We start from the raw sequence: 16,901 nt of genomic DNA on the forward strand, positions 1-16,901 counted from the left end.
ATGTAACAATATGATTATAGGCCTGACATTCCTCATATGTTCCTCTCACTGCCCTATTCATGGGGCAAATTTCAGGTTAAATCCCTTTGCCATATTTTTAAAATAGCTCTTCTTTGTGGAGCTTTTTGTGATTAAAATATTATAACTTTGGATGCTAAAACAAGGTGGGATATAGTGCTGATATGGGCTCAGGAATGAACATGTAACCCTGATCCAAAGTGTACCCCAACGTGATGGACATTTTGGCTTGTCCATGGAGTTTATACATATAGTCGAAATATTCTTTGGTTATAATTAACGTGATGGTCAAATCTCCTATTTGACCTCTTGACCTGATTTGCAAACCTTAATATTGTTTGGATATAATTAACATTACATTTATAGTAAACATATATAATGTGGTATATGATTGCCTTAGGTATTTTTATCGCTTGTTATCTGGGCCAGAGCCTTTATCGACATTTGAGAAGGATCGTGTATGGCATGTACCAGAAGTGTTGGATCTTGCTGCTATGCAGGTTTGTTCTTTGTGTTATCTTTTCTCAAGAGATTGTTTCTTTAATGTTTATATGATCAATTGATTGGTTTTCTAGCAGAAAGCATGTCAAATCCTTGTTGGACATCATGATTTCAGTTCCTTCAGGGCAGCTGGTTGTCAGGTTCCCCCCCATCTAATGGCTATTATCTTTAGTTCTCTTTTTACTTGAATTTGTTTAAGAACTAAGCTCACTGCCATAAATGTTTAATAATTCTATGTGACATTTGTGCTACAATTTACAATAATTCTATCTTTTGATCCATGAGATGGTAGTACAAAATATAACTGGTTTTTTGCTGCAACCTTTGAAATAAGATGTAGAGAGACTGGGCTGAATGGGCCCTAGTACTTGTTTATGTTTTAAGTAGCACTATGTTTACACTTTATGTGCTAATGGGCCTGTTATTGTTTTGTGCTTCTTTCAAGTTATTTAAGTACTGGCCGCCTACTTAAGGGCAGAGATGTAATTAGTCATAGTTAAGTGGGTTTAATAAAAGATTAAGAGAGAGAGGAGGAATCTATAGAACTCTCTTCTTTCTCTTCTTCTCCATCTTCTTCTTCCTTCTGCAATCACCTCTTTTTCTTCTTTTTACTGCTGTAATCAGGTTTAATTATCAGATTTGAAGGACAGTTTTACATCTTGGTATAAGATCAGGTTTCCCTCTTCTTTCCTTTCTCTTTTCTTTTCCCATACACCCTTCGATTAGAAGAATGTATGGAGAGATAAGCTTCTGATCATACAGAGGACTGTTTGCCTAGTTGGTAGAGGGTTTGGAGAGTTAAAGTCTGGTTGAATAGTGTCAAGAAGTGGAGCTGTTATTTTTCTGCCCAAACCCTAGCCGACTAGAGAGATTTCAAGTTATAGGATAAGGAGAAGGATTGGGTGTGGCGCTTAGGGCTTGGGTGGTCTCTTTTAATCCCTAGAAGGGGGCGGTTGAGGTTTGAAGAAGGTTGGGAAGCTTTGGTAGGAGCGGCCTCTTTTTCTCTCTTTCTTTCATTGAGTCGGTTGCAGTGAAACCCTAGTTTTTGAACCTTTTGGTACTGAGCTGACCTTAGTTAGGTCCATAAAGAGTAAAAAACCAGTTTTTTGATTTTTGTTTGGTTGATGGAGCAATCTAGAAGTGAAATGAAGTAGACTCTGGTATCCGGGGCTGGTTCGGTAGATTCCTTTTTGAGTGGAGTGGCTACAATTAAACTAGATGGAACCAATACCTAGCTTGGGCGTAGTTTATACTGATTTTTGTTTGTAGTAGAGGTAAATTGGGGTATCTCACAGGCAATAAGGAGAAACCTACAGAGATGGACCCTACATATGAGAAATGGATGCAGGAGAACTACACCGTGATTGGGTGGTTAGTCAACTCTATGCAGCCCCCTACATAAGCCAACATTACCTTTGGATGACTTCTGCCAAGAAGATTTGGGACAGTGTCAGTGAAACATATTCACAAAAGTTGAATGTTGCGAGAGCTTATAAGTTGAAGAGTGATATGAACAATCTGAGACAGGGGTAGGAGAGTGTAGCAGTTTACTTCTCCATGTTGAAATCATTATGGTAGGAGATTGATGCTATGGAGACAGTTGTATGGGAGAGCACAAAGGATGCAGAGACATTTAGAAAGTTGGTGGAACGAAATAGGGTGTTTGAGTTTCTTACAGGACTCAACCCTAAGTTTGACATTACTAGGCAGAATATTTTGGCCTAAGATGAAGTCACCCTTGCTCGTGCATACTTTATGGTGATCAGTGAAGAGCGTAGGCGGCAAGTACAGTTAATCACTTGGACACTTGTTGGAAGAAACCGAAGCATACTAAGGACACTTGTTGGAAATTCCATCCAGAACTTCTCCCGGACAGGTTTCAGAACAACAGTAACAACAATTTCAAGAAGAGTAGTCAGACAGGGAAGCCTAAAAATGCAAATGTTGCTACAATGCCTGAAGGTGGATATAGAGAAAGGGAAGAAAAATCAGCTATGGAGCAACTGGCAGCAGTAAAGGTAGAGTTTGAGAGGTATGGGAGGTTACTTAGTCACTTGGACACCACTATTGCAGCATCCAACCCTTAAGGCAACACCTCATCATCCACATTTGCTCACTCAGGTACTTGTGCTTCTACAAATCATTCTACTATTTTAGGTAATCATAAAATCCCTTGGATTATTAATTTTGGTGCGTCAAACCATATGACTAGTATACCTAACCTCTTTTGTTCATATCAACTCCTCTCTGGTAGAGAGATGATACCCTTGTTGAAGGGTCCCTTGCTCCCTTCTCTAGCAAAGGAGATATTAAAGCATCTGACATTCTTGTTTTATCCTTTGTTCTTTATGTCTCCAAGCTTAACACCAACCTGTTATCTGTTAGTAGCTTAACTAAATCCATGAATTGTAGCATAACCTTCTTTCCTATTTATTGTGTTTTTTAGGACCTGAAATCTCAGAGGTTGATTGGGAGTGACCATGAGACGAATGGAATATACTTGCTTGACACATCTGATAGAAGTCTTGGACCACCTAATGGAGTTGCTTTGGAATCTGTTTTGTTACAGTCTATTAATCGAGTCATGTTATGTCATTTATGTTTTGGTCATTTATCTATTTTCTACTTCGAGTCATTTGTTTCCCGACATGTTTAAGGGAATATCTCTTTCGAGTCTTCATTGTGATTCTTGTGAACTTGTGAAACATTGTGGATAGTCTTATCCAATGAGCAATTAAAAATCTATTTATGCTTTTCATATTGTGCACTCTGATGTGTGGGGGCCATATCATTTACCTACTATGGGGGGTTACAAGTATTTTATCCTCTTTATTGATGATTTCTCTCGCTATACTTAGATTTACTTCATGAGATCCCGGGATGAAGTTCTAACTATTGTGCAAAAGTTTCATGAACTCATTCTTACCTAGTTTAACACTTGGATCAAAATATTCTGATCGGGTAACGCTAAGGAATATTTTGAGACGAACCTTTCATCCTACTTTGATGCCTTTGGGGTTATCCATCAAGGTTCTTGTTCCTACACTCCACAACAGAATGAAGTGGCAGAAAGGAATAACTGCCTTGTGATTGAAGTTACTAGAAGCCTCTTTTTTGCATCTCATGTTCCTACAAAATTTTGGGGGGATGTTGCCCTTACTACTATATATTTAATTAACTGTATGCCTTCTTGGGTTCTAGGTTTCAAAACCCCTTTTAGGCTTTTCTTTCCAGATGAGGATCTCTTTTCTCTTCCTCTCGGAGTTTTTGGGTGCACCTATTATATGCATCTTCAGAACCATCAGAGACACAAATTTGAGCCTAAGTCCCACAAGTGTGTCTTCCTAGGATTTGCCTCCACACAAAAGGGTTATTGTTGTTTTGATCCAGTTTGTGGCACCCGCTTTGTCCCTAGGGATGTCACATTTGTTGAGTTTATTCCTTTCTGTGGTACTTCTTGTAATGGGGAGCATTTCGAGGAGCCGTTCGCTATGTCCCCGGCTATTCCTCTTCCAGTTCCTATTGAGTCTTCTATGGAGTAATCTACTCTGGTTGCACCACCCATTACGTCTCCTTTACATGTTCTGCTCCCCCTCCTCTTGTTGCTCATCCTCCCATGTTCCTTCACATCCTATTGTTCAAAGGTGGTCCCAAAGACAAAGACTCAAGTATGGGCAAGTTGTTTCCACTCCTTCCACAGAGCCTCATGCACCTTCCATCACAACTAAGGTCATAGGTCAGCCTTCCCCTGACTCGTTTGCTACCTTTCTAGACCTTGACCTTCCTATTGCCCTTCGCAAAGGCAAGTGGAAGTGTATAACACATTGTATCTCCAAACACTTGTCCTACAACTTTCTTTCCCCAAAATATTATTCTTTCCTTGCCTCCGTTTCTACACATGTGATTCCCAAGTTTGTACCAGAAGCCTTATCCAAACCACAATGGAGGGATGCTATGATGACTGAGCTAGATGTTTTGCATAAAAATCATATCTGGGATATTGTGGACCTGCTTGAGGGGAAGGAACCAGTTGGTTATAAATGGGTGTTTTATTATCAAGTATCATTTTGATGGTATTGTTGAGAGGTTTAAGGCTTGATTTGTTGCTAAAGGCTACAATCAGATGTATGGTATTGATTACCTCGAGACCTTTGCTCCTGTGGCTAAAGTGAGTTCAGTTCGAGTTTTGTTATCTCTAGTTGCTACCTTTGATTGGCCCCTTCATATATTTGATGTTAAAAATGGCCCCTTCTATTCATTCTTTGTTTCTTTTTCTCTTATCAAAAACCTGTGATCTTTTAAATTTCAATAGTAAAACATATATATGCGCTGAATTTTCAGGATCTACTTACATATACCTTGTAGGATACCACCTCCTTCGTTACATTTGCCCTACAAACTTCTTTGTTTGGACTGAGCTTGTGTTCAGTCCAGTCAGGATCTGCATCAAATTAGAATTTTTGGTTCTATCCCTGCTCACAGATGGAAAGTAAATTGTGGGGAGCTCTGGTTGCTTAACAAGCCAAAGAAGAGCAATGGAGGAAGGATACTGAAAAACCAATAAAACAGAATTATCAGACCACCTGGAGCAGGATATGTTCTCTAATACAATTGTCATCTCAAGTCTCTCATTCTATCCTGTCTAAAACCCTAAATTTGCAGATGGCAGATGTATCAGATGCCACCAACAATTGAAAAGCTCCCAAACTTCTATCAAATGCTGCAAAAAAAATCTCATTACCAGGTGTTTTTCATGAGTCAACAGTGTTCCTCATCATGGAAAGATCAATGGCTATATTCTGTTTCTCTATAAAAATTACATTATCGAATTAATGTCTCGTTATTATGCAAGTTCCAGTTTTTTTGCTCTTATTCTCATTTTATACGGATTTTGGTTTCTCTCTCTGTCTCACTTTTTCTCTAATTGGGGTGTTTATAGATTTTCTTTCCTTTCATTTGATTCTTTTGCTTCATAGTTCATCCTTCTTATAATCTAATGCTTGGCAACAGAACAAATTAAGTCTTATGTTTTGTTAAAATTTTGTTTCAAATGATCATTATTCGAAAAACGATTTTTGAGCCAACAATTATTTGTTTTTGAAGGATCAGTCATTTCTGATCAAAATGAAGAGCGATTTTGTGAACCAATCATCTTTCCATTACCTACCAGTCCTAACTCACTTTCAGCTTATCCAATCCTCCCCACAAAACCTCTCTAAGTTCAACCAAAGGGTTGATCGTCTCTAGCAAGATGACCTATAGATAAATGATGCACATTTTCACCCACGTTTTCTTTCTTTTTCTTCCTCTGCTGTCCTGGTCTTGTTACTTCTTTAGTTTGGTCTTTGATGCAAATGACAAGGGTAGAGGAGATATTCTGCAGTGATATTAGAATAAGGCACCTGCCTTGCCATTTTTTTGCTTAGGTGGGTGCCTAGTTGGCATAAGTGAGTGTTTAGATGAGGCACCCAGCCAAAGGCGCCTAGGTGACACTTTGACAACTATGGTGGAGAAAAGACTCTTGCAAGAGTAAAATTTTTGGGTCGTATGTACTAAAGGTCTTGCACTTGGGATATTACTCGTAATCCGCCTATTTTTAGATAGGTGCTTGATTTTGAAGATATTTCCTATTTTAATGGTGATTTCTTCAAGAAAGATTTTATCAATTGGGTGTTTGTTCTAGAGCTACTTTGAACTCAATGAGATATTTATAAAGAAAAAAGTGTGACTTGCATTGCACAAGCTTGATGAACAAGCAGAAAATTGGTGGGATGAATTACAATACCGTAGACTAGGTCAAGGTAGGGATGAAATTCATTCATGGTGAAAAATGAAGATAATGTTGGCAAACGAGTTTTTCCCAAATGATTTTGATGAAATTTTATTTTGTTTAATTAAGAGAATAAATTCTTATATGGAGAATTATATGAATTTTCAATGTAAGAATTTAGAGCCTATGAAAATTTCTTTAGCAAAGATGCAAGTTGACACAATTGAAAATATGTTTTTAAATTGTGAAGATTATGTGAAGCAATTTACTAGTCAGGATGTTCCAAAAATTCAAGAAGTTGAACTACTTGTGCAAGAACAGGATTCTCTATAATCTAAAGGCATTCAGGTGCATAATTGTCTGGATGATTTTCAAGAATGCATCACCAAGCAAGAGAATCAAATAATTCAAGAATTCAAGAAATTCAAGTGGTAAAGAATATTGTGGAAGGTTACAATGAAAATACACTTCAAAGTGAGCCTATGACCTATAACTCCCTTGATTTCTCAGAGCATCTGAGATTGAAATCTGTTGATTTTATTGGGGTGGAGATAAGTGCTTTTAAATCCAATTGAATTAGGAAGTTTAATTTTTGATTAGATAGGTACTTTTGAAAGTTTGTATCCAATTAGGAGTTTTCTTTTTTAGTTGATGATTTATCTATAAATAAGATCATTGTACATTCTCAATCTAAGTACATTGATATAGTGAATTGAATACAATCTCCTTTGGGTTTTCTCCATTTCTTTGTGGGTTTAAGGATTTCTCTTCTTGTGGATTGAAGAATTTTCTCTTTGAAGAGGACGATGCTCTTTTTCCTCCCACACTTCCCGTTCTATGTCAAACATTTGATAAGGACCACTTTACCATAAGATTGTTTCCTTGTCCCTCCCATGTTGTTTTGCAAAAAATAAATCTATTGGTGTTTTGTTGATGGCTGCTTATTTGATCTCATCCCACTTTTTGATAAATGTGGTATATCCCTTATTTTATGGCAGAAAATGCCTTATTAATGCAATGTGGTACTAATTTTTTGTATTTCTAGGAATGTATATTTTGTCTATTAATCAGGGTGTGTTTTCCGTTCATCAAGTAGGATATGTTCAATAAACACCATTCCTTATTTAAAAGGAAACATAAAAGATGGGGGGTTTTCAATGGATATTTTATCCTTTTCCTGCAAAGAAAACCTTGACTTCTTTGCCAATTTGAAATTAAAAATGTAAAAGCAGGTGAGGTTTGAATTGTTGGTGCTAATTAGTAGTGTTCTATGTAGTCTCCTACTAAAAGCTTGGGAAATGTGCTTAATGTATTTCTGTTCTCAACAAATAACTTGGTACCTAATTAATGATTTGCAGGCAAAGTCACCTATTAGAACTTTAGATGAACTTCATGTGGCTGAGGTAGTTTCCACTCCGTACTTCCCATCAATTCTAGAGAGAGAACAAAATACTTATACAAAGCAAGATGCATCTTCAGTAGACATTGAGCAGCCTTTGGAAATTTCTATTCCCCGTCATCATAAAGTTGCAGAATCCTCTGTGGCTGGTCAAGAATTTGGGCAAAGAAGAAGACACCGTTCCTTTGTGATTACAGCACGGGCACGTTCTTTTCTTTACCATCAGGTAGGAGTTCTTTTATTTCTTCCTCCAGTTTATTTCTTTAGTACAATGCTTTCAATCTGATACCTGTTGTCAAGACTAATACGGACAGAATAAAATGCTTTTGTTGGCTAAATGGAGACAAAACACATATAATGGCTATTTTGTCTATTATTTTAGGACTGAATGAGAATAAAATTGAGTAGAGAAAAAAATATATATATGAAACCTTTTATCTCTTCTATTACTTTAGTTTTGTGATTTCAGAGTCCCTACTTTTGATAAACTGAGCAACCACTCTCAATTAAGGGTGGTGAATGACGGAATGACACTATTTGTTTTTGGCAATCTATCAATAATGCTAAAGATATCTTTACCCAATTGGGAAAGCAATTGAGGAAACCAATCTAACAGTATCATAAAGGGAAAGTGGCTAATCCCCATAAACTAGGCAATAATATCAAGTTCAAAAGAGAAAAAAGAAAAGAAAAAGGAATTCACATGGTGAGTAAACCTTGAATAAAAAGAAACTTAGAATTTGTCCAAAATTTTTAAGTAGGAACATCATGAATGAAATAACCATTAACTAATGAAAACCTGATCCGGATCTTCAGTCTTCCTTCTCTCCCTCATTCTCAGCAATGTTGAAGTAGCAAAATTCATAAGCATTCCTATCTTTGTCCGGAGCAATCACTCAGAGCCAATCCTGTACAATGTATTTCTTCTAGTATTTGTTGGTCAGATATTTCAAATACCACTTAGAGAAGTTGCTGTCTGGGGTGACAGTGATTGATGGTAATGGAGTCACTGAGACCACCGTCCTTACCTTTGACTTTGATCCTCTCCTGAAGGAACTTCTCCAGTGATCCAATGTCCATAATCTTATCCTTGACTGGGTTTTGTGCAGTTAATGGTGAAAGTCATCTCCACCTCTCTCTAGCAGCTTGGTCAGATTGTCAGGTAAGATGAATGCACTTCAGAGATGGAGAAGAGCAACAACAAGGCCCTGCTAATTATTGATATATATATCCAATAATGGGGATACCAGTGTATTTCACCATATTTAATTAAGAAGGGATTTTTTGTGAATAAAAAATATGGGCAGGGATGTTCAAATAAGTACCCATATTTAATTTGTTTAAAAGTCTTCTGATCACAAAAGAACCTTATTAAAGTGTATCATACCTGATGTAGGATGGGGTAGAGTCCTACTAATTTAAGATCTGGTGGTGGGCTTTGTGGCTGAATGAGGGGCTGTGGGTGATTAATTAGACTTTTGAAGAAAGATAAGAGAGGGGGAATGAAAATGTTCTGGCAACAACCAGAATTCACTAATCCAAACTTCATCAAATCAACTCTCCTTAAACTCCATTTACCATGGCTATTTATAGACATCTTGTTTAGTCGGATATCCCTTTACAGACTCCAATTTTGACTAGAAGTTGACCCAAAACAACTTGTAGTTGCTTCAAAACTGAGACAAACCCATAGGTAACCCATAATGACAATTAAATAAGTACTCCAGCTCCTAAGAAACTGTAATAACACATTTCTAATACTGCTAAAACTAACTTTAAAAATATTATGGTTTACTAAAAATAGTAAATACGAAAATTACCTTTAATAGGTCTAGAAGTTAACATAAATAATAATTTTGTACTAACAGAAATTTTTTGGAAAACCTTAAAATCATATTTTTAAGATACCTATGACTAGAAAATAAAATCTGAAGTAATACCAATATCTATCGACCAAAATGGAAGTTCTAATGTAACAGAAATGTGAAACACATCAATTAGTAGATAATTTGCAATTTAAAATCAAATCGATAAAATTGCTACTGTGCTGAAATGTTTCAGGAGAAACAATTTCTCCAAACATTGAATCGAACATGGGGTTTGGAGCAAGGTCTTTTAGACTGAAAACTATAATTTTAAACCTCATGCCTGAAGGAGAACCCCACCACAAGTGCAGTGAGTTGCTACGGTGTTCACACCCAAACTTTGAATGTCTCTCATGAACCCAACAAGAGGATGTAAGTGGAACACTTTTGTTCTTGCACTACCAATCAGCTCTTTGATGTGAAGGATGCATTTCAGTTGCTTTTGTATATCTTCCAAGGTATCTAACACAGTGAACTTGGCTACAATTGGACTGGTTCGATGGTGGTTCCGATAAACTATTTTAGAACATTTAGGGCATGCAGAAGCGAATGCTTTTGCTTTTCTCTAACGGATGATTTGGGGAGAAGGGTTTTAAGTCAGCTCTTATTAGAGCCTTTTAAACCCTAATCAACTCCCAATCGAATTGGAAAACGACTGGTATCTTCTTTCCTTATTGAACTTGGCTAGCAAGTCATAATCAAACTAGGACTTTCTAATTCCCAACAAACCAGTCCTAGAATCCTTTTATAAATTAAAGAACCTTGTGAGAGAATGAGCTTGTTAGGTGTGAGACGCATAGGAGTTCAATTGGAGCCAATATATGAGATTAGGATTCTTTCTTTTTTCTTGGATCTAATCCAAAAGGAAGTGGGGCCCACATGGCTAAACTCACTCCCTTTGCTATGGGGAATTTGTCCAAAGCAATTAGGCCCAACAATGTTCAATATTTAATGTTAAGGCTCTGCCGTCCTTAGTGCCCGAACCCATTGCTCCTAACTGAAACTTTTCCATCACGATTTGGGCCTAAATAAACACTTGTAGTGTAATCTCTTTGCCATTAAGTAGAAATCTACAGAAACAAAAAACTGTAGAGAAAGAAGAAAGGAAGAGGTTTTTATAAGAGATAAGAGACAGAATGGAGAAAAGAATGAGAAAGCTATATGATCTTGCTGCCCCCTCTTATTGATATTTATACTTTAAGTAAAAATTATGTACAATGACTAATATGCCCTTATGGGGTGGCTAAATAAAGGACTTGAAAACACCACTCTAGGGCCCCTACAAGTGCGTTGTGGTCCTCACTCCCTAACTAAACAAATAATAAACAAATTAACCAACAAATCTGCAGAAAAATAACTAATAAATCTACACAAATTCCTCAACTTTCCCCCTTAAGTTAGGTATAAATGTCACACATTCCCAACTTGCATAGGTCATGTTCAAGCTTGTTCTTTGCGACCCATTTGGTGAAGACATTAGCCAACCATAACTCAGTGGTGACATAAGGCAGGCAGACTTCTCCGGTTGTCACCTTTTCTTTTATGAACTGCCTATCAACTTCAATATAACAACATTGGCTCCTTTGCGTCTATCCCACTCTCACTTAGCAAGGATTTAACCCAAAGTAATTCTGATACACCATGGTCCATAGATCTATATTCAGCCGATGCACTTAATCTTGCCACCACTGAATGTTTTTTACTTTTCCATGAAACATGATTTCCCCCCCACAAAGGTACACACCCCTGATGTGGATCTCTTGTCATCTAGGCAACCTGCCCAATCTGCATTTGTATAGGACTCCAATTTCAAATTCCCATGGTCTGTGAATAAAATTCCTCTATCAAGATGTTTCTTTAGGTATGCAAGTAACCAATCAATGGCTTCCTTGTGTTGAACCCAAGGAGCATGCATATACTGATTCACAACACTCACGGCATAGGAAATGTCTGGGCTCCTAGCTTCCCAGTTAACCCACATCCTTTGATATCTCCCCACATCCTTGACAAACTCACTGTCTATAGCATTAATCCTATGGTTTGAATCAATAGGAGTATCAGCTGGTTTAACTCCTAGCTTCCCAGTTTCTTGCAATGGGTCCAATACGTACTTCCTCTGAGAGATGAATATCCCATGCTTGGACCTTGCAACCTCAATCCCTAGAAAATATTTTAGTTCACCTAGATCCTTAATCTCAAATTCTTTTTGCAGTGACTTCTTGAGTGTATCAATCTCCCTTAAATCATTCCTTGTAACAACTATATCATCCACATACACAATCACTATTATCACAAGTGATTCTCTCCTCTTCACAAAGAGAGTGTGATCTGACTAGGTCCGAGTGTATCCAAAATGGATCAATGTCCCCTTAAACCTATTAAACCATGCCCTAGGTGACTATTTCAAACCATATAATGGCTTCTTTAGCCTGCAATTATTTCCCTCACCAACATTCTCATAGAAACCAGTTGGTAGGTCCATATATACCTCCTCCTGCAAATCACCATTAAGGAATGCATTTATAACATCAGATTGGAAGAGTAGCCATGAGTAAGTAGTTGCTAGAGACAAGAGGATCTGAATTGAGCTCATCTTCGCTATTGGTGTAAATGTCTCCAAATAATCTATGCCATAGATTTGTGTATATCCTTTTGCAACAAACCTTTCCTTGTATCTCTTTTTGCTGCCATCAGCCCTGTACTTCACAATGAACACCCATTTATACTCAGTTGTCTCCTTTTCTACAGGAAGCTCAATTATCTCCAATGCTTAGTTCTTAATCAAGGCTTCCATTTTTTCTATCATAGTTGTTCTCCACTCAAGTTTAGAGAGAGCCTCACTAACATTCTTGGGCATAGAGACAAAATCTAAGGAAGAATGGAAGGCACGGTAGGAAGGTGATAGGGCACTATAGGAGAGATGGTGTGAAATGCAATGGGCTGTATACTTTATCTTTCCCTTGTGGAGTGCAATGGGAAAATCAAGATCAGCTCTAACATCAATGTTAGGTACAAAAACATCATCAATGGGATCAGAGGCAATAACAACTCAAGGAGAATACTTGGAATTGTATCAATTGCACCTAGAATCTTAGATGGATTGACGGAGAGTTGTGCAGTTTCTCCTATTGGAGCATGTGTGAAGTCAACCCTCTTGCATTGGTGCTGAAAGAACTATGAGGCAGGTCATAGTGGATCTGACAGTGTGACTAGAGGAGCTCATGGTGGAGCAATGGTTAGAGCTAATGGACCAAATGAAGGAATAGGAAGAGAAACAGATTGTGAGTTCTCCTCCCCAAAACACTCTGCTAAGGAGAACCACCAAAGAAAAAGAATGTAGACTCAAAAAAGGTAACATCCATAGTGACAAACTTGCTCCCTGACATTATATCATAACAACAATACCTCTTCTGGTTTTGAGCATACTCAAGTAAAACACATTTCTTGGCCTTAGAATCCAACTTCCTACAATGAGGGCCAAGAATGTGAACAAAACAAATACACCCAATTACTCTTAAAGGTATATGGAATATCTTCTCATTTGGAAATAGAAGACTAAATGGCACCTTAAACCCCATGACACGTGAAGGTACATGGTTGATCAAGTACACAACTGTGAGAATTGCATCTCCCCAAAAACAAACAGGAATTGAGGCACACACCATAAGGCTTCTTGTCACCTCCACTACTACTTGATTTTAGTAATAGTGTTACGCCTGGTTCTCCTGTTTTCCCTCTTGTGGGAAAAGACAATATTGTTATTGCCCATAGTTGTCAAGGCAACACCTAGGCACCTACCTATACGTGTAGTTGTTTTTTGGGTCTCGCCTCACCCAAGCACCATTAGTTGTAAGTTTTGCATATTTAATATTTTTTATATTTAAAGTCTATAATATAAACATAGACATGATGCGCCGAACCATTATTTTATCTGTTTCATAAGATAATAAGTTTTTTTATTAATTTCTTATCTTGCATTTGATAGAGAAGATATTTCAAGATGAGTCAGAGATATGATATTTGAAGACGAGTTTGATTCTTCCAAGTTGTATGTCTTTGAAGAAGAAAGGGAAATCGATCACAGAATGTAGTGTGTGTGCTCTTCTTCTTCTTCTTCTTCTAGAACAAAAACCATTGGCGAAAATAGGGGTCCATCCCCTTTTTGTTCTATTATTTTTTTAGACATTAAGTGATGCCTAGGCAGGCGCCTAGGTGACCAAGCAACTAAGTGCTCCCTAGTCACCTAGGTTCACTTTGGCGCTTTGAAAACTATGTTATTGCCTTATTTTAGCCACTTAATTCTAGATCAATGTCTTTATTTAATCTCCTTGTAAGGAGTTTATTTTAAAGTAACTTGATATTTTCTTGGATATTATTATCTTCTTTAGAGGTGATATCCTACTCCTTGTCAATCTTGACAATAGTTTTCAAACACTCATCTTTCTGTAGACTGGGGGTGTGGGGAGTTGTGTGTTGTCAATCCTTATTCCTTAATCATCCTCTTGATGAATTATAGGTTTTTGGCCATGACATGAGATTGCACTCCCACAACCTTGCAATAGTTTTGCCAGTTTTAGATTTTGTTGATGAAACCTTATTCCTGTAGATCATTGTTCTTGAAGTGGAAAGGGCCCCACATGTGGAAAAAAGAGCCTCAGATCAGGAGAAAAGGGGAATGGAGAGAGATTGAGGCCTGGCAGAGCATCTTCATGAGTGGCTGGGAAGTGCACTTTCGACTTTGGAGATATGAAGAAGTGGCCAAGTTTGACAAGCATGGTTTTTCTCTAGTTGCTTGTCCATGTGTAGTTGCCTCCAGTAAGAAGAAGATCAACCAACTCTTGTTGATTGACAAATGAAACAAAACCCTTCATGCCTGCAGTGAGTCTGCAGCCACCATTGTCATGAAAGAACTTGATTATGTTGAAATCTCCCATAGGAGTTGAAATTTTGTAAAGCAGTAGGGCCATACTCAAAAGATACAAGGCATTGGAAACCATCATCTAAAATTAGATCCAATGAGATGGAGAATTCACCAACCCACATAGATAGCTTAGAGATCCTCAAATTGTCCCAAATAACTAGCTGGCCTCTAGCAGAGCACACAGTAGGTTTAAAGCACCAACTGAGAAGCCTATTACTCTAGAAACTTTGGACAGTAGCAGGGTTGGAATTTTCAAGTTTTTATTCTTGAACCAGGAGGATGCCTGGCCTATTATTACTGTCTGCACCAAGGTTGAAGTGGGGCAAGGGTTATGGGTTTGAGCCCAGTTGTCTAGCCCCATGGAGCCAAAAAAATTCACAAAAGCCTAGAAGATTGTTTTCTACCCATCCTCCTACTTTGAAGCTGCCATCTGAGTTCCCGGTTCTATCATTGAGGCCCTAAGTGATCTGTTGCAAGACCTCACAATTTTTCCTCAATCCTCCTCTCTTGTCCCTGGCATTTTCCAAACTCTTGTCCAGCAATGCTTTGCACTCAATCGCTACAAGTAATTACTTCACAATGTCCTCGAGGCCCTTGTAGAACACTTAGAAATTCACTAAATGAGAACTTGCATATGCCTAGAAAATGCATGGGCTGATAGTGGGTTACCTACCAAGAAACCTGAGTTTGTAGTGTTTCAAGGGATCTAGCCATCGACCACCTGGGTTGTTCCAGTGGGGTTAGGACTAGACATGCTTGACCTCAACGGTTGAGGGTTAAAATCAGTTGCCAAAAGAATTATTTTCAGTGGTTCCTCAATGACAAATAGGTCTCTAGACTCATTGAAAGAGGAACTTACTGGAGGGTTGTTGTTCCTGTTGTTCGTTGCCACCGAACTAGTTGTAATGTCTTCTTTAAGGGGCTTCCTTTGAAGCTAGGGCCCTAGGAGATTTTGCAAATGGGGGGTGGGGGTGGGTGGGGAGGGGAACTAGTGTCCCAATCACAGGACGAGGAGATCTCTTGAATCCAGCTCAAGGGGGAATTGTCTTTCCTATTACTGTGGGTTGGAGGTGGACAGTGGAACCAATCCTTTATGTGAAAGATTTAGCTTTTCTTTGATTTGAACTTTACTTTTCCTTGTATTTGAGAAATTTGATCATATCTAAGGTGTTCTAACCATAGTTGCCTAGGTGGGCACCCTTGGGGGCTCGCCTCACCTAATTGTTAGACAGTTTTGTTTGCCCTTAGCTTCAATCTGATTTGATGTACTTTTGTTATTTAGTGGAAATAAATAAAGTGCATGTTTGATTCATGTTGTTTGGTTTAATTCTGTGTAAAACCCTAAAACTGGACATTTATAGAGACTCATGTTAGTTTTAAATGTTCACAGCCGTTGGATAAGTCTGGGGAGATTTATCCTGTCAAGGCTGATACTGGTGTGCCACCAAGTGTTGGGATGGCCTGTCTCAGCCATCAGGGTAAGACCCGAGGCACATGCAGTATGGGATTACTTGAATCCTTGAACCGGACCAGATTTCCAGTATTGCCCTGGACCTTGGAGATAGATGGGCAAAGCTGGAAAGTTACACCTGACCCCTAGACTCGATTATGACATTTCACTAGGTGTTGGATCAGGCTGCCTTTGATATGCCAATCAGTGAGATCCTTAGCGGGGATCAAAACCTGGGTATGTTGGGGCAGTTTGAGAATTCATCTGAGTGGGTGATCATAGTGACAGAATCAACCACTTTGTCGGACAAAGGGTAATGATCGGGAATGCACTCTCTCTGATGGAAACCAAACTGCCGGCAGTTGATTTCAATCGTTGGAATTTTGTTTTGCAAAATTAATATATTTATATATATATATGTTCGGTTTCGAATTGTTTGCAAATGGTTTTAATTCCCGGGATCCATGTGAGAGGAGAGTGCGGCACTGTTCCTTGCAGCCGAGGGAGAGGTCATCTCTTGTCGGGCAGTGCTTGATCATTAAGGGCTGAGAGGTTAAGTGTAAGACCATTGAGGATAATACCTGATGGGCTAATCTTGCACCTGCCCACAGTCCCTGGGTTTTTATAAGATGGCTTGGCCCAGGGACCACTTAATGTAAGTGTTGGACCCATAGGGTCCATATGATGGACTCAAGGGGTTCATTGAGTTTTTCAGTGAATTCGGCTGGGCCTTGTTTTAGAGGCTGGGCCGAACCCATGTGGCTGGTGTGTAGATCAATGCTTGGGTCCCACGCCATACAAAGAAGCCCAACTGGGCAGCAGATTGGAAAGTAATTAGACACTGAACACTTAATGGGCCAAAAGCCCATTTCGAGGTGGGCTGATATGATCACCCATCCTTGGGGCGAATTTGAGATTAAAGTTAGTAAAAGGATTGGGCCTTTAGCCTTATCCACTCTTAGAGACCAAATTCAAAT

The 16,901-nt window shown here is 38.5% G+C and overlaps 1 protein-coding gene across 1 annotated transcript in view; it reads left to right on the forward strand.

Moving 5' to 3' along the window:
* LOC148852794 (Pseudouridine synthase family protein) overlaps positions 1 to 16,901 on the forward strand; it is a 63,163-nt gene that overhangs the window by 30,543 nt on the left and 15,719 nt on the right. Inside the window, exons 6-8 of the mRNA XM_088947706.1 lie at positions 419 to 518; positions 597 to 659; positions 7,648 to 7,914. Coding sequence (XP_088803832.1) covers positions 419 to 518; positions 597 to 659; positions 7,648 to 7,914 — 430 coding nt within the window. The remainder of the gene's footprint in view (positions 1 to 418; positions 519 to 596; positions 660 to 7,647; positions 7,915 to 16,901) is intronic.

The sequence above is a fragment of the Nelumbo lutea genome, chromosome 5 (genome assembly GCF_056320005.1).
Source record: "Nelumbo lutea isolate HS-2025 chromosome 5, American lotus-T2T, whole genome shotgun sequence".
Classification (NCBI taxonomy): domain Eukaryota; kingdom Viridiplantae; phylum Streptophyta; class Magnoliopsida; order Proteales; family Nelumbonaceae; genus Nelumbo; species Nelumbo lutea.